Source organism: Engraulis encrasicolus, chromosome 4 (genome assembly GCF_034702125.1).
Source record: "Engraulis encrasicolus isolate BLACKSEA-1 chromosome 4, IST_EnEncr_1.0, whole genome shotgun sequence".
NCBI classification, from domain to species: domain Eukaryota; kingdom Metazoa; phylum Chordata; class Actinopteri; order Clupeiformes; family Engraulidae; genus Engraulis; species Engraulis encrasicolus.
Window position 1 is genome coordinate 52,437,720 of NC_085860.1, and position 23,352 is coordinate 52,461,071.

The 23,352-nt window shown below is 41.5% G+C and overlaps 1 protein-coding gene across 1 annotated transcript; it reads left to right on the forward strand.

The window, feature by feature from the left end:
* Nucleotides 1-7,552: 7,552 nt before the first annotated feature.
* Nucleotides 7,553-23,010, forward strand: LOC134448123 (E3 ubiquitin-protein ligase rnf213-alpha). The gene is made up of 11 exons (XM_063197881.1): nt 7,553-7,569; nt 8,728-8,911; nt 9,159-9,297; nt 9,740-9,824; nt 14,694-14,867; nt 15,264-15,468; nt 21,058-21,120; nt 21,312-21,503; nt 22,107-22,196; nt 22,338-22,516; nt 22,842-23,010. Exons 1-11 carry the CDS (start codon nt 7,553-7,555, stop codon nt 23,008-23,010), a joined length of 1,497 nt encoding a protein of 498 aa, XP_063053951.1.
* The last annotated feature ends 342 nt before the right edge of the window (nt 23,011-23,352 follow it).

Sequence of the window (23,352 nt, forward strand, 5' to 3'; positions counted from 1 at the left end):
AAGTCGGCCAAGGAACGCTGCACATGATATAATTTAGAAAATCAACATGGCTTCAGATGGGATTCGAACCCTGAACGTCCATGTCTCTAATGCAGCGGCATGCATTACCACTAAGCCAAGCAGCTAGCTGTCATACACAGTCCAGCAAGACTATATGATATTGCATTGAAGAGCTGTACAATAGGCTTGTAGAATGCTTGCTCGCACCTGCTCGTTAAGAATAGAATCTTGAGACAGTGGCAGTTAAGATGGAATCCTTCATTGGGAGCACCTGTTCTGATACTAACTGACAGTTAGTATTGAGCCTTTAACAGGGGAGAAAATGAGAATGAGTTTTTTGTCTTTACAACATCGTTGTAAAAAAACTAAAAGTAGTTGGCACGTGTCCTTTTCACAGATCGGAGTCATGCTTGTGATCTCTCTAACAGTCTTTGAATGAAGTTTATAGGTTAAATTTTTCAGGCACAAATGGACCTCCGTGTGGGACATGCGCTGATCTCTTGAAAAATGCACTTTTCCAAAGACTGGGATTCTCCATAGAGCCAGGTCTGTTTTTTTTTACAAACCTGCCATTTAAAAAGTATTGGGAGTTGGGAGATGAAACTTTCACAATTTGGAGACATCCCATAGAGCTCGCTAACAACGCGTCAACTAAACTTCTAGGTGAAAGTGTTGATGTTTTATGACCAAAAAAGCCTCCTACACTCTAATCTTTAGAGTGGCGGAACTTTGATTCATGGAGGTTCCACCACTATTTTCAATGGGGACCCAGGCTTTCACAAAATCGCCAAAAACGGGAAAACGACAAGAGACACGGAGAAGCCTATAACTATACGCGATCTCCAAGCCGAGCCGGTCGTTTTAGTGTTTGAACGGTGTCTCTATCTCGAAAGGTCTAGGAGGAGATCCCTGCACAAGACCAATAATAATAATAAAGAAACAGGACTTAGAGATTACTATAAACGGGCCTTGCTCTGCAAGGGCCATGCTTTGCATGGTCCTTGCTCCGCAAGCCCGCTTAATAACTAAACAGGACTTAGAGATTACTATAAACGGGCCTTGCTCTGCAAGCCCGCTTAATTATGGTCTTACCGAATTGAGAAAAATGCATGAAAGTCTGCCATTCTGAAAAACAGAGAACATTTTGAATTTTGGAGCACATTTAAGATGGCAACCAGCTGGTGAATCATTGCATTTATTTTAAGAATATAACTGCTAGATGCCGCCTCGCCTCCGTGTTGCATGAACTGAGTTGTCAAACAAATATCTCCGTTGTAAGATGTCGCATAATATAAAGACAGTAGCTCAATTTCTCAGTCTGCAACTGTTCCACAACAAGCACAGACCTAGTGCTACCTCAGTCTGTCATTACTGCAGGCAGGACATTGTTTTTCAACTTATTTCAAACACATCTCAAACGCATGAACCTTGCACAATGCAGCATTGGCACGCATGCTGAGACACGTGTGCCACACTTTGCGTGTTGCGCAACGACACCCCGTATTCTTCAAAGACGACAAATAGCGTAATTGAAAATATTTTTTGGTTTAACACACAGAGGACTGAATGCCCTTCAGAGGGCAATTTGACATGTTTCCAAAAACAAATCTGTAACTCTGTGAGTTTTTGTCATTGAAACATATAAGTCACACCATTAGAAACCTCAGACCTTCCAGATTTCAAATATATATATATATATATATATATAAAATAAATTATATAGCTGGCCCAATTTAAAGAAAGTGAAAAGAAATCTTCGCATATTCTGTACTCTCTGCCTGTAGCAGCCACACCTATAGCTATTCACATGTTAAGTACCGGTGCTTGAGTGGCTATTCAGAGGTGACAACACGCCCCTTTCAGCTAGGCAAAACACAGTGTCCTGCCACAGGACAAAGAGAGTGACAGTGGGGTGTGCTATCAGAGCACATGGAGATTGACAGGGGGGTGTGGGCCATTAGAGGTTTTTCACACCTATCTCATTAGTATTCAAATGAGACAGGCAGTGGCATGACATAGACTTTCTTTTTTGCATTTTGTATGAAAACAACAAAACATTTCTAAATGCCCTTTTTACTTTTATGCAGCCAACACATTTGTTTACAAGATTCAAACTTCAAAAGTCTTGGCTAGATATATTTATTGTGTGTTTTCTTGCACTTTTTGAAGACCTCTGAATCCTGTTTTTTTGTACAGTTGTGTTTATACTCAATTTAAATAAAACATGTTTGTATGACATCCAATTTTCTTTCAGATTATTTCTTGTCAGGCTTTTCAGAATACAACCATATATTCCACTTTTGCATAGATGCTTACTGTTAGTTGAAAATACTTGAAAATGTCAGAGTGGTGCAAGCAGCCTAAAAGCCTCTGAAGGCCTTAGACTTCAGAGGGGTAAGTCCAAAAACAGACATATTGAGATTGCAAAACTATTTGAGAGTTAGAGAGGGAGACAGACTAACTGGTTTCTGGGATGGTTTAAAATATTAATTTGTTCTGAAGACTTCCCAAAGGCGAGTCACTGCTGTGGCTGGCCGCCAGATCTGGGCCGCGTCCAGGCTGCTTCTGGCCCGCAGGCTACCAATGAATAGCCCTGCACTAGACCTTGCTTGCGGTTGTTTTCTGAGGAAATACGGTGTGCAGTCCACTAGGTGGCGTCCATTTCGTTGTTCCGGTCACAGGAGTGTCCAATGTGCAGCCCGCATCTTGCTTCGCAATCCCTTGAATTTGGGGAACTCTGGCACTCTTAGAATGAAGCTGACTGCGTTGTGTCTTGACGTTAAAAAGCTGGCATTGAACCATAAAGCGCATGATTCACCCCAACGGTTTCATTATTTATTATTTGTCGATGTTAAGATTCATGCACGTGATGCTGAAATGGCGTGATAGCCTAATGGTATATAGCCTACTAACAATGACTGATAATTTGTAATTTACTTGATCTATTTGAAATCCTATGGTACTTTTTCAAATCCAGCCTTATACATGGTAGGCTTATTGATAAATTGCCTTGACAGGTTAGGAGTCCAGGGGGGCATTTGGGCAAAAAGTTTGAGAACCACGGGCATAGATGGACTGTTCTATTGTCCGCCTATTGGACTGACTTGGATTGAAAGTTAACTACTATAGTACTACACTATGACGGTGCATGGGGCCTTTAGTAATACATTATGACTTGGTCATTACCATTCTGCTAACAGCTAATTTATAATGCTGTGCCTTAAGGGGTTAAGTCACAGCTGCCCCTGATTAGCACTCATTTACAAAAAATTGTAAACGTTTTGTTAATTATTTATGAGTTGTTCATAACGCTTTTAGGGACCATTATTTCAAAGTACAGTATTACCATGACTTTTATTAAGCAATGTTGTCTGTCTTGATCTACGACACCCTACTTTGTGTAGTATTTGGTGTTTGGTGCTTATTTGAATACGTTGTACTACCTGACTGTTTCAAGTTATGTAGTTTATGGTGCCTCTTGGTAGCTCCTGTGTCTTCATTATTGTGAAAGAGGAACAAGGTGTAACTGGAGGCTTTTAAAAAGAAAAATACACTATTATCATTCTTTGGCTGATTCATAATTCAAAGACAATGCATCAATGGATTCCCATTTGTAATGTATCACATGTGAGTGAAATGAGTTTTCCATGGTGATTTTCAGCGGTGATATTGGAACCTTTACTTTACTCTTTTTTTTCAGTTTTCATAGTTAGAGACTGACCTCAATTATTTTTTCTCTGTTTCTTATTTTAAAAAAAAATTCCACACACACATCTGTGGAAAGATTTGAGTTGAGTCATCTCTGCAGTTTCTGAGCAGCTTGTTTCCCTGCGTGTGTAGTGTGTGTGTGTGTGTGTGTGTGTGTGTGTGTGTGTGTGTGTGTGTGTGTGTGTGTGTGTGTGTGTGTGTGTGTGTGTGTGTGTGTGTGTAAAAGGCCACATGTATTCCGAGATTTTCACTTTCGAGTCCTCATAAACACCCCAACCTCCCGGTCACAAGATACTAGTCAGGTCACATTATTTTCATTGAACCATGAACCACTGATATAATTAAGCTGATTCATCTCGTCCTCCTTCTCTTTTGTTAGGCCTGCTGGTAAACACACACACACACACACACACACACACGCACACACACACACACACACACACACACTCACACACACACACACGTCATATCACGGAGTGACAAGGGCCAGAGGTGGGAACTAAAAATAGTTTTTATCGTTTCTCGAGGGAAGTTGTGGAAGTGACGGACATAAACAGAGACTGGAGGGCCAACGTGGACTAATGAACTCAAAATGGGTGCAGGTGTGAGACAGGACAATTATGAATGTGATTGATGCATTTGGGGAGGTTGAGGGTTTTTATTTGCAGGTTTGGAACACACACGGGAGAGCGGAGGAGCGGCGACGCAGTGGGGGAGGCGAGAGGAAGAGAGAGAGAGTGCTGTCGAGATGGTGGGTGACCTGGGCCGGAGAACAGGTGTGCGAGAGAACGTCTTAACCGGTAGCCGGACGAGGGCGAGTCTGGACGGAGCACGCGCTAAAAAGCTGCCATTGAACCATTAAGCGCATGATTCACCCCAACGGTTGTATTTGTTAATTATTTGTCGATGTATTCGTTCCTGCACGTGATGCTGAAATCGTGTGATACTAATGGTTGATATATAGGCTACTAATAATGTCTGGTAATTTGTAATTTACTTGATCTATTTGAAATCCTATGGTACTTTTTCAAATCCAGGCTTATACTACATGGTAGGTCTATTGATGCCTTGACAGGTTAGGAGTCCAGGGGGGCATTTGGGCAAAAAGTTTGAGAACCACGGGCATAGACGGACTGTTCTATTGTCCGCCTATTGGACTTGTTTTCCAAAAACAAAATGAAAACCCTGAGAAACTCCTCAGGCAATCCTTTTGCAGCAGCATTTTATAGTTGGTTGGCGCAAAAATCACAGCATTTTTGCAGTGACAGATAAAGTCATACCATCTCATCACACCCAAAGATTTCAGTTTTAGCTATTATTGTAATCATTGGTCTATGACTGCATACATTGAGTATTGCAATTGGTACAAGTAATCTAACTCAAACCTTTGTTGTGGAGTTGTTGGCTTCTTTGAGGGCTGGTATGCCTGATAAAGGCAACTGTGGCCTGTCCAAAGATGACCGATCATCCATCAGCTGAGGGTTTCTCCAATCTCCCACTGTTAACAATTTGGAGGAATCACATAGATGAAAAAACATAAATTAATTAAATTCAATAAATTAGAAGAATTATACTGTACATGTAGAACTTCGAGTTGGTAATCTAAGACTAATCTGAGCATTTACATTGACTTCTTGCACAGAGCCTTCATATGTTTTGTAAATTCATCTAGGTGTCATCACCTGCTTCCTCTGAGGGTGGATATGTCTTCTCCTCTCACTGCAAAACGTTAGATTCTTCTCCGTAGTGACATGGCCTCATACTACATAGTTCACGTAACATCTGTGGAAAGGAGAAAATAATGTCTTCTTTTTATAGACGCCTGACTGCTTTCACTTTCTATGATAAATGGCACACCCCTGTCACATAACTACAGTTCAGGTCAACTCAAGTGTATCACTATCAGTGTTATCAGTAGTCAATCACTCCCTGCTGTCGACAGTCCCACCCAGCGGCATTGGCACCCCTTACTTTTATTCACCAATTGTGTTATATCTCCAGACACAAATGCAAATGTGCATAATTTATATCACCAGGATATAAAAGGAGACAATTCTTACACAATGACATTTAATGAATGAAAGGCTTTGCACAGAAATAAACGTATGTTCGCTTTACACATGTTTTTCATCTTACAATACCATAAGGGCCAGTGTTTGTCATTTCAGAACAGTGTTTTTCCCTCTCCAACCATTCCAGTATGGTTTTGGGTAAGTGCTTTCGGTTTTCGTCTTGCTGAAGCACAAATTATCTTCACCAAGTTGTCTTGTACTGTGATGAACAGTTTGCTGTAAAATGTTGATAATGGTCTGATATCACGATACCTATACATACAGTAAAGGCTGCCAATACCAGTTGTAACAGAGCTATAACACAGCATTATGCTTCCTGCACCATTCTTGATTTTCTTGAGGATGTTTTTTTCCATAAACACTTCGCCTCAGAGTATGTAAACTTACCTACCATTCATGTAAGGAAAGGACTCTTCTTTTGTTTAATCTATCCTTCAAACATTTTTTAAAGATTGTGGTTTGTCGATGTTCTCTCATGCAAACATCAGGCATTCCCTTTTATGACTTTGCTAACTTAAATCCAGTGGATTCATCTCATTTGGTCTTTGGCTGTGCTGTGTCTGCTGCGGTAACATTTACATTTCATTACACTTATCGGATGATTTTATCCAATGTGACTTACAGATATTTACAGGGTATTGGTTGCAGTCCCTGGCAGAGGTGTCAAAAGTAAAAGTACAAGTAAAAAAAAAGAAACACAGTTTCCTCCCAACTCGAGTAGCTTAGCTGAATAACCAGTAGATCTGAGTACTTGTCTTACGATCAGCTACCTCTGCACTGGTTGGATCAAGTTGGTGGTGGGTCCTTGTTAGGTTTTCAGTGTTTTTCAGTAACAACAGTCTATCTACCTCATCAGGTACAATGGAGTAAATGGTGTAACAGCAACAGTATGTAATGTCACGTCCTAGTGTTGTAATTACACGACAAATGTACTTTTACTTTTACTTTTGATTTTGATTACTTTTATTTTTTTTCCTCCTCTTGATCACACACACACATATCTGTGGAAAGTTTTGTGTTGACTCATCTCTGCAGTGACACATCATCTGATAAAGTTTCATATTGATATCTGCAAGTAAAAAAAAATACCCTATTCACCTACAGTGTCTCGCCTTATTTGTGGGATTGCTGTTATGAAAGGGTTAATTATTACCCCATATTGGGTTTGTTTCAATAAGGGCAGTGTTAAGGCAGTCCAATGTGAATGTTTTTCAGGTAATATAAGCAATTTGGTACATTTTGTAACATTGTAATATTAGGTGTCTTTAGTTTTTTGTCATAATTTGCATTTATGGGACAATAAAGGCTCAAAATCTGGAAATGCTCAAGGGATATCACCCTTATATAGGCATATTTTGAGAACTCCCACTGCTTCTTATCATTAACTTCTGAAGATTTTCACTTTCGAGTCCTCATAAACGCCTCAGCCACAGTCACAAGATACTAGTCAGGTCACATTGTTTTCATTGAACCATGAACCACTGATATAATTAAGCTGTTTCATCTCGTAAACACACGCATGCACGCACACACACAGGCCCAGGACAAAGACATCGGAGTGGGCCCCCCACCTAACACATATAATGTAATAAGGACCCAATTATGGGCCCCCTCTCTCCCTGGGCCTGAGACAACGGACCCTTTTGTCCCTCCCTTGTCATCTTCCCTGCACACACACACACACACACATTACTGTGAAAATTCTCTCTCTAACTCACTCACTCACTCACACACACACACATGTGTGTGTGTGTTTGTGTGTAAAAGGCCACATGTATTCTGTGCGAGTGTGAGTACGGTGCGGGGTGGAATGGGATGTTGAGGGGGTTGAGGTCATCACTGCAATGACGCATACTTTGAGAACTCCCACTGCTTTTTATCATACAATTCTGAAGATTTTCACTTTCGAGTCCTCATAAACGCCCAAGCCCCAGTCACAAGATACTACCACATTGAACCATGAACCACTGATATCATTGTGCTGTTTCATCTCGTCCCCCTTATCTTTTCTAAGACGCACGCACACATGTACACACACACACACACACACACACACTCACACACACACACAGAGAGAAACAAGCTCTCTAACCTCCTATGGCACACGCTCCAGCAAACTGAGGTGTGTGTGTGTGTGTGTGTGTGTGTGTGTGTGTGTGTGTGTGTGTGTGTGTGTGTGTGTGTGTGTGTGTGTGTGTGTGTGTGTGTGTGTGTGTGTGTGTGTGTGTGTGTGTGTGTGTGTGTGTGTGTGTGTCAGAGAGAGAGAGCGAGAGAGGGTGTGTGTGTGTATCTATGTGGGGGTTCACTGGAAAGGATTTTATCTTATCTAACAAGCAATTAGGTAATTATGGTCTGGGAGTGGTGGGGTTCAACCTGGAATTTTTAGTTTCTTTTTTTGTTTTATCTTTCATCTTTATCTTTAGGTAGTTCTTCAAGATTGAAGAGGGTGTAGTAACAATTTTAATATTGGCAACTGACAATTCAGGTGTGAGCACAGCAGATTTTAATAACGGAGAGCTGTTAGAACAGAACGTCACAGTTCCTTTCCACCAACTCTAGAGGCAAACAGGACATACAGGCCTTTATACATTGCATTCCTACCCCCACACAGTGGGTGAGCTGACACTTTCCTTAGTGTTTGCTTAACAGCATGGGTCATTGAGTGAGTCTGACAGTTAAGCATCTGGTCAATACATACGGTTTTGAGAATGTTTTGTTTTGTCCAAGTTGAAGGTATTTACGACCCCCTCTGCACAATTATTTTTATTATTATTATCATTATACATTTTATGTTAAGCTTTCAAAACACCCAAGGTCACTTCACATTAGAAGTAATACCAAAGCATCAATTAATTCATGATTGATTAATCATTATGATTGATGAAATCATAAAAATGATTGAAAAATGATTAAAAGAAAAGGTCAAAGAAAAGTTTTGTAATTGTAGAATAGACACAAGGTTCTGGCAAGAGTCACCTCTGTTCCTGCGTTCTCTCCCACGGGGCAGCCTGCTGCATGGACCGGCTGTCTGGAGCGTCAGGGAGAGACTCTCACTCAACGCCCTCACACACATCCTGGAACAGCAGGATGGATGCAATACACTGCCACTTCTCTGGAAGTTCCTACAGAGGGTGAGTGAAAAGTAGACACACATATACACGCATACACACATATTCTGCCACTCACTTTTTGTGACAATATACTGTACATTACTATTAAAAATGCCAAATACGTGTCACCTCAGTTTATTGTTTCTCAATACAGTTTCAATAAGTCAATCTCCTTTTGAGTTCGCTATGTCAGGTTTTTTTTTTTTCAAACAATTATGCTGAGTACTAAATAAAGTATATACTAACACTGGTCTCCTTCCTTGAGTAGGAGCCAGAGCTGCGGTTGGTTAGGTACCTGCCAGACATCCTCATGCTGCAGAGGGATCTAGTCAAGAAGTTCCAGAACTCTCCAGACCTCACCGTGGGGACAATCAGACAGTTCCTGCAGGGGCAGGCAACGGGTGGGTGCTACAATGGCTCAGGCAGTAATGGCTACTCCCCGGACTAAACTGTCAGTAGGGAGGACGAGGAGGCTGAGTTGTTTTGTTCTGTGCCTTTTTTGGTGCATAATTATCGCTTCAGGTTTTCACATCCACAAAGATGATGAAGGACATCCATGCAAGTCTTAGTACATGAGGTCAAGGAGGCTGGCCTGTTTTGTGCTGTCTTACCCCATAATATGTTTTGCAGTGATGTCAACATTTAGTAGATGACCGTTATCAGCAAAACTAGCTGTTGTAGCAAGTGTAAGGTTGTGGCAGCTGCAGTCGTTGAAGTAGTTGTATTGTAGTAAGATTTTGAAGGTATCTGATTCTGTTTTTAATCTGTTGCTGCTATTACCCTTATTTTTAGTATTCTAGCACTATCTTCTCACGTTGTCTGTCTCTCTCTCTCCATTTTCATTCAAAGCTGAATGGTACAAGAGGCACATCGATATCTTCTTGAGGACATGGAACCAGCTTCGCCAGTCTCTAGCAAACAATGGTACTGAGATGTAGACAGGGGCGCCGACAGGAGGGGAAAAGTGGTACTGATTCTAACGGCCCAGACCAACGCAACGGCCCGTCCGAGGATGGTAATGAATAGCCTAATAAAATATTATTCTTGCCGTTAAAAAAATGTCTATTTACAAAGAAATGGTAATTGGAAATGAACGTAGGCCCATTAAACACACAACTATCTATTTCCATAACGTTTTCGTCAGTTCTTTAGGACCCTTCCCCCCTTAGCTCTTGCGAAATGGTGCGGTCCAATCTGGCGGCGAGGCGTTGAATCGCACAGCGTCCGAAATGCTGGCAGCAGGAGTACAGAGCGACTTGAGGTCTTCTTAACCCATAGAATGTTAAAATGTTAGTAATATAGGCTACAGTAGGCTACAATCTATGTCTTAACCACATGATGGTGAGCTGGTGGTGACAGAGTAATGTAGTCAGGTTGGCAAAAACTCAAGAAAAGACGGCAGAAAGAAGAGAGGGTCAGAAGCAGGCAACTGGTCACTCAATTTTTCTCCAAGAAAGAAGGTATGCTCACTCAATGACATTGCGTTTGCAAACGCAATCAAATGATAGGCCTAACTAACAAGCAGTGTTAATTTTGTCAGCTTTTTTTGATTTAGTCGTAGTCTTAGTCACAATGACGAAAATCAATTTTAGTCTTAGTCATATTTTAGTCATTGCCTTCCCAATTTAGTCTTAGTCTTTGTCTAAATGACGAAAATCAATTTTAGTCTTAGTCAATTTTTAGTCATTTTAGTCACTTTAGTCAACACTGTAAATAATAGAACTTTTCCACACACTGCTTCTCTTTTTAACAGATATCATTGACTGGACAGAATAAACCTTCTCCGCGCACTGCTTCTCTTTTTAACATGTATCACACTGTGCAGAATGAAACTTCTTCACACACTGCTTCTCTTTTTCTCTATTGTATTTAACACCAGTGTTCATTTCGTCAGCTTATTTAAATTAAGTCTAAGTCTTAGTCACAATGACAAAAATCAATTTTAGTCTTAGTCATATTTTAGTCATTGCCTTCCCAATTTAGTCTTAGTCTTAGTCTAAATGACGAAAATCAAAAAAGGGCTTTGACAAAATATTTTAGTCATAGTCATGGTTGACGAAATTAACACTGCTAACAAGCAGAATCATTGGATAAACTTCCAAGAGAGCACGTTAGCATGGCTCCTATAAAATTCCACCTTTATTAAGTCACCGCTAGCAAACGGCAAAAGTGATAAACTAGACTTAGCCTCCAAACATACCATAGCCTACTGCTGAAGCGATTGCAGGGCTGACAGAATCGCTTGCTTCGTGGGTATTAAGTGCCAAAATAATGTTTTTTTAATATATATATATATATATAACTACTAAATGGTTCGGCCATTATCCTGCATAGCAATGGCACAACACTCATGATGGAGGGGTTGTTGTTTTGTCCATATCAAATTTGTAGATTGTATCCGCTTTTCGTGATGATTGTTGCACGTCTATCAACTGTCAATGTCAGCGCGGTGTGGACTAACAGCGCAAGGGGAGAACACAACACTCGTTGACCTGCTTTTGTTTGTGTTCGGTTTTGACTCTCTCATCAGTAAAGTTTTGGTTCTCTCTGGTCACCCTGTAGCATCATGAAACTTAAGTGAGGGGAATGAAGGCTGATTTGACAACAACTTGTACAGGTCAAGTTTTAGTTAAAGGGACAGTTTGGTCAATTTCAACATGTAGTTGTAATGCTCACACTACCCTGGACTTGTCAGTGCCTGAGATTTTTTTTTCTTCTTCTTCAGCCGTTTCCGAGATCCTGGTCATTGTAATGGGGGCAGCTCTTTGTTTACATTTCAACAAAACATTTTTATTTATTCCCAAAAACATCCAAAAGGTTATAAAACATCAGCAGACAACTAGCAAACAGCAGTACCTTTTGGGAAAATATTTGGAGTTAGCCTATGTTTCATTTTTTAAAAATGTAAACAAACGCTGCCCCCATTAGAATTGCTCATATCTCGGAAAGGGCTGAGCCGAAAAATGTGGCATCACCAGGTACTGACAAGTCAAGGCTAGCGTGAGCAATACAACTGCATGTTGAAATTGACCAAACTGTCCCTTTAAGTTTTGGATGCTCTCATCAGCCATTTAATTATCATGTTTGCGCAGGAGAGCTGTGCCTTTGACAAGCGGTGGCTATTTTTACAATCATTCCTCGCAACAATGTAACAACACGGAGTAGGCTAACCTAATGGCTAGGGCCAGAGATTTTCCTGTTCTCATGAATGTTACAAAGAGTTTTACCCTTGGCACGAAATAGGCTAAATGCTTATCGGACGTCTAAATTAGACTAATGTCAGCGTGGTGCTGATGGACAGCGCACCACTATTTCAAACTGGTCAATCTGTTAGTCACGTTCAGTTTCAGTCCGACGGAAAACTTGGATACAGAAAATGAACAGCGATTTGACGAGACAGCTGCAGGTTAGATAGGCTATTGCCGTCAGTCACCAAATCATTTTGGATAATCTGCGCATTGCACAGCCTATGTCTAATACCAGACTGACGCGGACTACCAATAAGCTCTGTGAGTGTAACCCTATGGAATTGCGTCCCGTAGGCTACCCAGGCGGGGTAGGCGCAAAGAAAGGAAAATGGCCTCTATGTTGAGTAGCTATCTGCGCTATTTTAATTAAGAGTTCATGGAAATGATATTGGGAAATCTGTCTTATTTGAATATGGAAAAACAAAAGCCTCAGCTTTTCCAACCATAATGCTTTATGTCTTTCAGAATGATTATTTGCCCCCTCTGAAGATTCTTAACAATTCAAATTAGGCCTATATAAATCTTCTACCTTCTACCTAATCTAAAACCTTCCTGCCCCCCTCTGCTCCCCCGAATAACAATAATAATAATTAAAAAAGAAAAAAAAGAAGGGGCGGGGGGTAGGGGGGGTAGGCCCAAAATTAGAATCTTTCATAGGGCCCAAAATTCCTGGCGGCGCCCCTGGATGTAGACAATGTATTGAGAGTAATACAAATACACACATCCATATAATTCTGAAGTACTCCCATCGCATCTATGGTTCAAGATAATCTATTTATTCTATGTTTATGGATTCTATATTTATTGCTGGTGTTACAGTAATACATACATTGTATTTATCTATCTTCTGTTTACATGTTCAATGTTGAAATTTAAATGTTAAATGTTCGTTTTTGTACTGTATTTATTATTGATCACTTATTGTTACCAGTCCATCACTGTTACCTGTCATGTCTTGGACTTTATGTCAGTCTGAAAAATGTCAGTCTTATATATGTCTTGTCCTGGCATGGTATAGAGAGAAAACGTAATTTCATTTTTCCTTGTACAAACCCTAACTCCATAGAAAATGGGACGCAAGGTTAATTGTGAATAATAACAAAATACAGCATTTCCAAAAAGTCTGGTTCTGACATTAGTTGGAGAACGGTACAAAGAAAACATTTCAGCCATCAAAACTGACCAAAATTATTGTTTTGGGGGATATTCATGAATATGTAAATCCAACGCGTCTCAAAAGAGTTGGGACGGGGACAATAAAAGGCAGCAAATGTCGAGGAAGACTAAAAACAAAACAAAGGACAACACTTAACAGTTAATAGCATTAACCAATGAGATGATTTTATATAAAAACAGTGTTGATTCCTATCTTGGACATGATTTCAACAGCTGAAAGGGTAGGTGTATTCCTTGTCATGTTTTGCAATGTTTTTCTTTCTGTAGTGCTTACAGTGTGACAGGTCTTGACCAAAAGCCAGCCATTTTATCACCTGCTGGTCCTAATGATGGAGCTAAACATAGAAGAGAATGCAATGTGTCCTTACTATTTGGGAATAGTCGAAGATCTCCCTTCAAAACATAATGCACAAGTGGCTTTTTATGCTGTTTAAAACACATATACATCATTCAGTACTGTATTCAATTCTACAGGTGAGTTAGAACAGCTTAACCAATGTACTACTGCACCCCCATGCCATCATGGAGGCTGACTTTTGAAGTTGGCACTAACACAAGTTGCATGGTCAATTTTCACTGTAGCACAGGATGTGCAAGAATTGACTTCTGTAAGCAAAGGACAGTTTCCCATGATTCCCTCTATTTCAAGTGAGCTCGGGTGGATAGGGGAATGTTAAACCCCTCTATCATTTGCACACATGAAGCGTCCTTAATATGGTCAAGTTTTCACTAGCTGTAATTCTCTGAGTGCTAGAGTGAGACTACAGCCAATATATATTTCATGATGTCATGAACCTATACAATTATTTTAATGACAAAAATATGTCTTATATACACTCAATCACGGTAAATCAAGGGAATTCAAAACTTTATGTAATAACTATGGTAATTGTTCCCTCTGCATCTTTAATTCTGAGTGACTCAGCCTCTCTGTGATTGTCTTATACCTGGACATTCAAATTGTTCATCAGTACAATTCATTTTGAAATGTTCTTCCTTGTTGTTTTATCTTATTTGGATGTTTATAACATTTCACTGATCCCCGTCCCAACTTATTTGAGACGTGTTGCAGTTATCAAATTAGAAATGAGTACATATGTCCCCTAAAACAGTATTTTTTTCTCTGTTTTAACACTTGATATGTTGTCTTTTCACTATTCTCTATCTAAAGAATGTATTGAATGTTTTGAAAATGATAGCATTTTGATTTTATCCTCAGTTTACCAAACGTCCCAACTTCACCGGAGTTGGGGTTTGTATGTCTTGTGCATATGAAGAAACTGACAATAAAAGCTGACTTGACTTAACTTGACTTGATATGCACATAAAAGTAGAACTTGTATAATATGTGCGTGTGTGGTGTTGTATGAAGGCGAAAGAAGGTTGCTGCCTGACTACTGTGAGCGAGACCTGGACATGGAGAGCTCACTAGAGGTGCTGGTGCCTCGTAGGCAGGGACTGGGACTATGCTCCACAGCACTGGTCAGCTATCTGATTCGACTACACAACGACATGGTGTATGCCATGGACAAGCACACTGGGGAGGACACCAGGTACACACACACACACGCACAAATACACCTAGCGCGACAAGAGCAAGGTGAGCGACGGAAGTAACTGACTTTGTATTGAGTCATGCGACAAAAGCGATTCTGGAGACTAGAAACGATTTGCACGCCGAGAGCGACAGTTTGAAGTTGAAATCCTTTCAACTTTCTATGACGCGGTTTGGCGACCAGCCGCGGCAGCCAATGACTGCGGCACAGAAGCGATTCTGTCGCTTTAATCGCATCGCGCTAGGTGTATTTGTGCAGTAATATTTCATTACACTACATATAAATGCTCTTAATGTCTTATACAATAAATCCATCAGCATATCTAATCACCGTTGTTTGTGTGTGTGTGTGTGTGTGTGTGTGTGTGTGTGTGTGTGTGTGTGTTCGAAACAGGTACACAGTGAGCACAGCAGATCTGTGTGAGCTGCATGTGATCCACTACGATGTGGAGAGAGACATACTGCCCCTGGTGCTGTCTCACTGCCAATACAGTGTGGAGCGCGGAGGGAAGGGAGCTCTGGCTGAGTACGACCTGCCCAAGATACAGCAGCAGCTGCTCACTGGCTTCCTGCAGGGCAAACCCCGCATCACACTTCATGTGAGGGCCTACACACGCGCATGCATTACGCACACGCATACACACACACAGTAATGTACCCGAACGAGTTCATATTTTGAGCGAACGTGAACTGAACGTACAATATTTACAAGATGATGAATGAACTATGAACGCGTTCATTCTGGAGCCCATGAACGACACGTTCATAGTTCTTCATTCCGTTCATTCCGTTGTTAGGCCTACCAGATTTCATTAATATTCCTGCAGAAGCCGCAACTAAACACGTGTGTCAGAGAGTCTAGTAGGCTATTATGTCTTATCCATTCTCTCTAACAGCTTCAGACACCATTCTTTCAGACTGCCTTTCGTCTCGTGCAAAGAGGCGGGACCAAGCAAACAGCAGACATAGCTCTACTTAAAATCAGAGCGGCCAGCAACCAGCCAGCAATGTGCGAGTTTTCTGACTTCCCGGTGACTTTTTAGATTAACGCTTCTAGCGACCGTCTTCAGGGCGTTTGGAATAAGTGTGGAGTGCTCTCGCTTCATTTTAAGTAAAAATGCGCCGCGCGCAGCATCACCAATAACAAGAGAAATCTGTATAGGCCTACTGGCATGTTGCAGGATGGCCAATTTTGCGCATGAGACAGAACAACAGTGCAAGAAAACGTTAATGCCTACAGAATCCACGCACCCTTTTTAACTCCAGTCCATACAGTAACCGAAAAGAAGTGAAATCGCTCAGCACACACAGTGTCTAAACAACAAACACTGTAAAGGTCTACTAGGCCTACTGATACACCACTCTTAATGCAAACTAAAATACAGTAAGACTAATATCTAACAATCTCATTGTTAAAACGAATTAAATATGGGCTTTGTCAATTAGGCCTACACTTTTTTTCAACATGGGGGGTGAGCTGTGAACTGAACTATGAAGTAGAAAATTTACTTTCCCAACACTGCAGAAAACACAGTTAAAGACTATACTCTCTATTACTACTACTACTAATAAACCTGTAATGCACAACTAAAATACAGTTATATCCAGCAATTTCCTTGTTAAAGTGTACCTCCGGGATTTTGGACACCAGACCTCATTTCCAAGTCAGCCAGGGTGTAAACAATGTGTCCAGAACGTTTTTTTCACATTCCATGCAGTCCTTGTGAATTCTCATATCCACGTTGCTAAGCTAGCGCAAGTGAACGGAAAGGGTAGTAGCCTGCCCCCAAAAATAGTCTTATCCCGTTTAAACAACATTCAAAACAACACCATTATTATGCCAGACTGCAAGTGTAAATACTTTTCTTGATAGAATGAAGTTTGAAATTAAACCAACATTGCAATCATGTTTGATCACCATCAGCAATTTGTGTTCCGGTTTGAAAGCTTGACAGCCGCGGAGTGATATTCCTAGTACAAATCCTAGCTTCGTTTGACACATCCATAACTTTTTCATAGAGCGAACTCCAACATATTTGAAGTTTGTAAAACTGAACGGTTTTCCCCTCTCCCTGACCTCGCTCGCAAACATCAAGAGTAATGCTTTCTGTCCGACTTTGTAAACCTTTCGTAACATTGAAACATATGCCATAACAATGTTTGGTTGTTACTAGATGACCCGTGTGTCTACACAGCATGTTGGCGAACAGAACGCACACTCTTCTCCCTTTCATCCTCCCATTCCATCTCGTCTCAAAAAACATTCCATGTAATAATAACTAGAGCTACGAGTGACATATTTCACAATGTCAAGCCAGATCACATAGCGTTGCGTAACGTATGAGTCCATACGGCAATTCTAATGCCATTTGTTATAGCACAAAATAACAGTAAAGCAGTACAACATGCAAATCCAAAAAGTTTGCAAAAGTGAACGCTATTCCCCTCTCCCTGACCTCGCTCGCAAACACCAAGAGTAATGCTTTCTGTCCGACTTTGTCAACCTTTCGTAACATTGAATATGCCATGACAATGTGTAGTTGTTACGTGTGTCTACAGAGCATTAGATGTTGGCGAACAGAACAGTGCACCCATCTCTTCTAAATCCCTTTCATCCTTCCATTCCATCTCGTCACAAAAAACATTCCCTGTAATAACAACTAGAGTTACGAGTGACATAGGGCCTATTCCGTAACTGAATCCATAGGAATACGGCAAGTCATAATGCCATTTGTCACAGCAATTACACAAAATAACAGTAAAGCATTACAACATGCCAATCCAAAAGGGTAACTTCTAGCCCAAGTTTTGGCTAACGTAGGCGAAGCCATTATACCACTGGGCTACCATCATAGAAGCAGAAGGAGACTGTTGGTGCGCGCCACAAAATGTAGATCTGGGAATGCGGTTGGCACCGCGGACACTTTTAGAGTTTTCCGTGTAGGTATTAGACTTCGAGAAGGACTTTGTGAAGTCGTCGGGACTGAAATGGTCACTGCAAAGCACCGGGGTAGCTTACGGAGCGTCTCCATCGGTGTGATGTAGCCCTGCAGCCAGGAGCCAGAGTTTGGTTCTTTCAACATCTTTCACGGAAACCAATGGAAACTTGCCGATACCCATATGTGGGCTTTATTATTGCAGTTGGTATATACACACTGATGTACCATGGTGCGATGTCGTTGGGTTTTAATCCACTATTCGATCCGAAAGCAGTTGTAGAACTAGCCTTGATTTGCAATGTCTCTTGCGGGTCCCTGCAGTGGGTGGGTGGGCTACATCACAACTGAAGAGAGCAAAGTAAAATTCCGCCGACCCCGAGAAAATAGTCTCTCAACATGGCAAAATCCACGCAGTGCAATGTTGGTTTAATTTCAAACTTCATTCTATCAAGACAAGTATTTACACTTGCAGTCTGGCATAATAATGGTGTTGTTTTGAATGTTGTTTAAACGGGATAAGACTATTTTTGGGGGCAGGCTACTACCCTTTCCGTTCACTTGCGCTAGCTTAGCAACGTGGATATGAGAATTCACAAGGACTGCATGGAATGTGAAAAAAACGTTCTGGACACATTGTTTACACCCTGGCTGACTTGGAAATGAGGTCTGGTGTCCAAAATCCCGGAGGTACACTTTAACACTAATTAACCCATTAAATAATGGCTGTGGAAAAAATCTTTTTAAAAAAATCTGTGGAGCATTTATATGGACTTTGTCAATGAATTTTGGGGTGAACTGAAATGAACTAGTTCATTTTGAAAGAACTATGAACTATGAACGAACTAGTTCATTGTCAGCAGAGGTGTCAATCCCGGGTTCAGAAAGTAAAAACCCTGCCACAAATTGGATCCAACCATCTCCGAATCACCTGATAATTGAACACTCAAGACCAGCTGCTTATTAGAGTCACCTGTGTTGGAAGGAAACTGTGGCAGGGTTTTTACTTTCTGGACCAGGAATTGACACCTCTGATTGTGAGAACTGTGAACGGGTTTTTGTTTTGGTTTGGTTTTTAAGGTTGCTTGTTTCTGGATTTTTTGTTTGGTTGACCACGGTGCTGTTTTTCCCAACTAGACAAGGAGTACATCTGATGAGGCGTTAAGTGCAGGATTCCACTCAAGAGATTTGACAAGACAACTGTTTCCTTTTCGATTTCCTCTCTTTTTTTTTCTTTTTATTAAAGTTCATTGGTAGTTTTCCAGTTCAGAGAAAGGCACAAGGAATAATTAAGGACAATCGAGGCTTTTTGGTCAGTCTTTCCCCTAGGTAAAAAACCTAGAGGGAGACGTACAAACAGAACAGAAATTTGGAAAACAGAAATTAGTCAAGGGTAATAAATACAAAATGTTCATGTGCAAATGTAGCCTAAGCAATGTGCAAATAAGCAGGTAATAAATAATTTATCAAAAATAAACAATTTATCAAAAATAGACTCTGCAACACCATTACTCTACAAACCCAGACTATAAATACAAGTTATAATGATTTTAAGACAGTTATAAATAAGATTGTCCATAAATAAACATTGAGTTTTTGTCCATAAGAACCCACACTATAAAGTGCCAAATGCACGCAAGTCTCGGAGCCAAGCCATTTCTGCAATATAAACATCAAAACGCAGAAGTCAGACATTACTTCTGCCAGGGCTATTTACCTTACAACTACAAAGAGAAGGATTTGCAACAGTGAAAGAAATGCTACATATTTACACAAACACACCTGGAGCACAACTGAACACATTATGGTTTGCTACAACCGCTACCAAGGAAGAAATAAAACAGCGCTTACCGGCTTCCCCTCGACTATCAGACGTGGTTTTGCACAGTGGTTCACAAGTATTGCAAACAAGCAAACCAACCTGCGTGTGCAACCAGGCTGTGCCTTTTCAAACTGAACCTAGCCAGTTGATTAGGCACCTGTGCACTAGGTTTGCCGCTCGAACCAAATTACTTGAAACGAGCGCAGCTGACACTGATCAGCTGCCTCACGCTTCTACTATGTAGACGCGTTCCTCACCAATCAGCCAATTAGTGCTTGCTGTGCTCTAACACCTTTTTTCCCCCCATGTTTTTTACTATTTTTTCCCCGTGCGTTTCTTACCAGTGGAATTAAGAATTAAAATTTAAAACAAACAGCCGCAGACCCGGTCTGACGCGACACACACACACACACACACACACACACACAGATTGAACTTAATTTAGTCTCTGCCCTCTTCCCACCAACAAATTACAAAGCCTGCAACTTATTTTGAGTCATATTACCTTGAACTGACATGGGATTCCGAAATTTGTACATGAAATAGCTAATAGAAAAGACTCATTCTCTAGCAAAGCCTGTAGTCTTGTTTAAAAAGTTCAGCGCTACCTTGGTTAGTTTAACCAAACAGGTAGAGGTGTGTGGGTTGCTACCCAATCACAGAGTAGGTGCACTATTTCGTTGGCATTTTGGAGGATGTTGAGGGAGGGACAGGAAGTCTAAAATTGGGAATTACTTGCATTTAGTGGATGCAGCTTTAGCTATTTTCAACTTCGGGGGTTCTGATAATTCATGTACAACTTCCAAAATCCCGGAATCGAGACTTGACTTATGTCAACAGGGAAACTTGCAAACGGTTGCTTTGAAGAACTACACAAGCGATCAGAGAGCGCACCGCCGCTTTCTGATGGACAGAAACACACACGCACCACGAACCAACCAACCAGCAAACACACAACAAACTCAGGCGATCACATAACCTCCTTGGCGGAGGTAATGAAAATGTGTTTAAGTCTACAATAGAGTTGCCACATGACTCCTCCTTGCAAGCCATTAAACAACAATTGCTTCAGCAAGTTTCAGGACGGAGAAGATCAGGGGTGAGTTTCTCAAAAGCCTTATTAGCCTGTTAGCAACTTTGGTAGTTGCCAATGGGAAAATGCATTGAAAACAACAAAGTAGCTAATGTAGTAAGCAACTTTGGTTTTGAGAAATTCGCCCCAGACCTGTGTGTGTACTTTGTGTGTGCACACACACACACACACACACACACACACACACGGACACACGGACACACACACACGGACACACACACACACACACAGCTTAGAAAGCACCTAGGTATGTCTATCCTTCACACATACTGTGATACCTACAATATCATCGTCTCATCAAGAAATGACATTCCTATCTCTGTCTTATTCTTCATAGGGAATTCCAACGCTTGTCAACAGACATGACATTTTCAAGGATGTGAGAGCAAAAGTTCAACAGGTGAAGCTTTTACAGTTGCTTTTTAACAACAGTCTTGCAGCAAGACAAATTGCAACACTTCAAATTAATAGTAATTTGTTTAAGTCAAATCACTGATTAACCTGTGTGTGTGTGTGTGTGTGTGTGTGTGTGTGTGTGTGTGTGTGTGTGTGTGTGTGTGTGTGTGTGTGTGTGTGTGTGTGTGTCCTCAGGAGCCGTTACCCTCCCTGACAGTGTCCTCGATGACGGGGTTACTAGGGGACTTCAGCGAGGTGTGTGAGGCCCTGGAGGCTGTGGAACTCTCGCTCGGTTTCCTAGCAACCACCCCCGCCGACCCTCACATGCAGCTGGGCACCTACCTACAGGACACACTGTATGTATGTGTGCCTGCACACACACTCAAGGTAACTCACACACACACACACATATACTGTTGGTACATGCAGCAGCTTAGTTTTCAAGACTTTATTCTGTGCACACGACTCTGAAGAAGGTGTAGCAACAACGAAACGTTAGTCGGGTGTGTGCACAAAATAAAGTCTTGAAAACTAAGCTGCAGTGTGCTCCAGCCTCTCCTTTCCAGTGATGTTTTTCCCACTGTGATGCACCTGCAAGCTGAGGGATGATGTGTAGAGTCCCAATTCTACCATATAGGCACATACTCAGGCGTCTACCTTCTGAATACACAGCAGATAGGAGATCAGCGGCATACAAACTCAAAATAACACATGCGCACATGCACATATAGACACGTACACACACACACACACACACACGCGCACACACACACACACCACACACACACACACACACACAAACACAACACACACACACACACACACACACACACACACACACACACACACACACACACACACACACACACACACACACACACACACACACACACACACACAAACACACACACACACACACACACACACACACACACACACACACAGAGTTGGCATGTTACCCAAGTTCTGTGCTCTATCTGTGTATGTCAGGCCCTGAGCAGGTGCAGTCTGAAGCATGCTGTGGCTCTATGGCAGCTCCTCTCCTCACTCAAGTCAGAGGGCATGCTACACCTCAAGAGGGTAGGTAAAGAAAGGGGGCGGGAGAGGGCATGTATGTGTTTGTATTTATGAATATACTTTGTACAATACATTCAGATTACCCTGTGATTCAGTGTCGTTGTGTGTGATTTGATCAAAACTCATGTTGTGTGTGCTGTGCAGGACCCATTTGTGGGCGTCTCTGATGAGTACAAGCAGCCATTGGGTGAGGAGCAACGCAAACAGTTGATTGGCTTTCTGGTTAAGGGCGGGGCCAGAGGCTTTACACTGGAGATGCACGAGTTCCTGCAGCTGAAATTGAAGGGCCTCAGAGATGAAGACATCTTCAGGCCAGACTGGGGGTGTGTGTGTGCGTGCATGCGTGCGTCCGTCTCTGTGTCTTTGTGTGAAATTGCAGATACAATGCAGTAAACTTGGTGCCCATAAAAAAGACCTCCAAATTGTCAATGACAAAAAATTGAAAGGTATGATACACTCCCGGATATAGACTTTTACAGGCTTTTTAACCCTGGGCATATTGTCTCCATACTCTATTGCAAAGAGGCTGTGTATTGTATTGAAAACCATGCATTTAACCCTCCGTGATTAAGTATAAGGCTATACGTACAACCCATTATGATGTTAACCATGTGTATAACCCAGTGTGTACTGTGTGATTCTCTATAGGCTGAGGGATGACACCTTGTTGCCATACATCGAGGAGAAGGGCATGGACCCTTCCCCTGACGTAGAGCAGTTCTTCCCAGAGTCCATCCTGCTGTCCATCCTGCTGTCCCAGATTGTGGAAGCCTGGAGAGTGTGTGTGGAGTACCAAAAGGAACGCAACTACAAATGAGAAACACACATGCAGAAACATTCCACCAACGCTGCTTTCAGTCAGTGTGATGTCATGTCAAGGGTGTATGTTTGTGTGTGCGTGCGTGCGTGCGTGCGTGCGTGCGTGCGTGCAACAGTACAACTGACCACATTCACATGTCATGTTTCCCTGACAGCATACTTAAGGTGGTTTTAAGTGGTTTAAGTGGTTTTCAGATGATAGTCTGTCACTCTAATGATGACAAGATGGCTAGGCTCTACACCAGCTCAAACTGTTTGAGCATATTCCCACCCCAAATATGATGTCAGGACAATATGTCCGATGTGTTCATTTTGCACCACACAGGATACATCCATACTT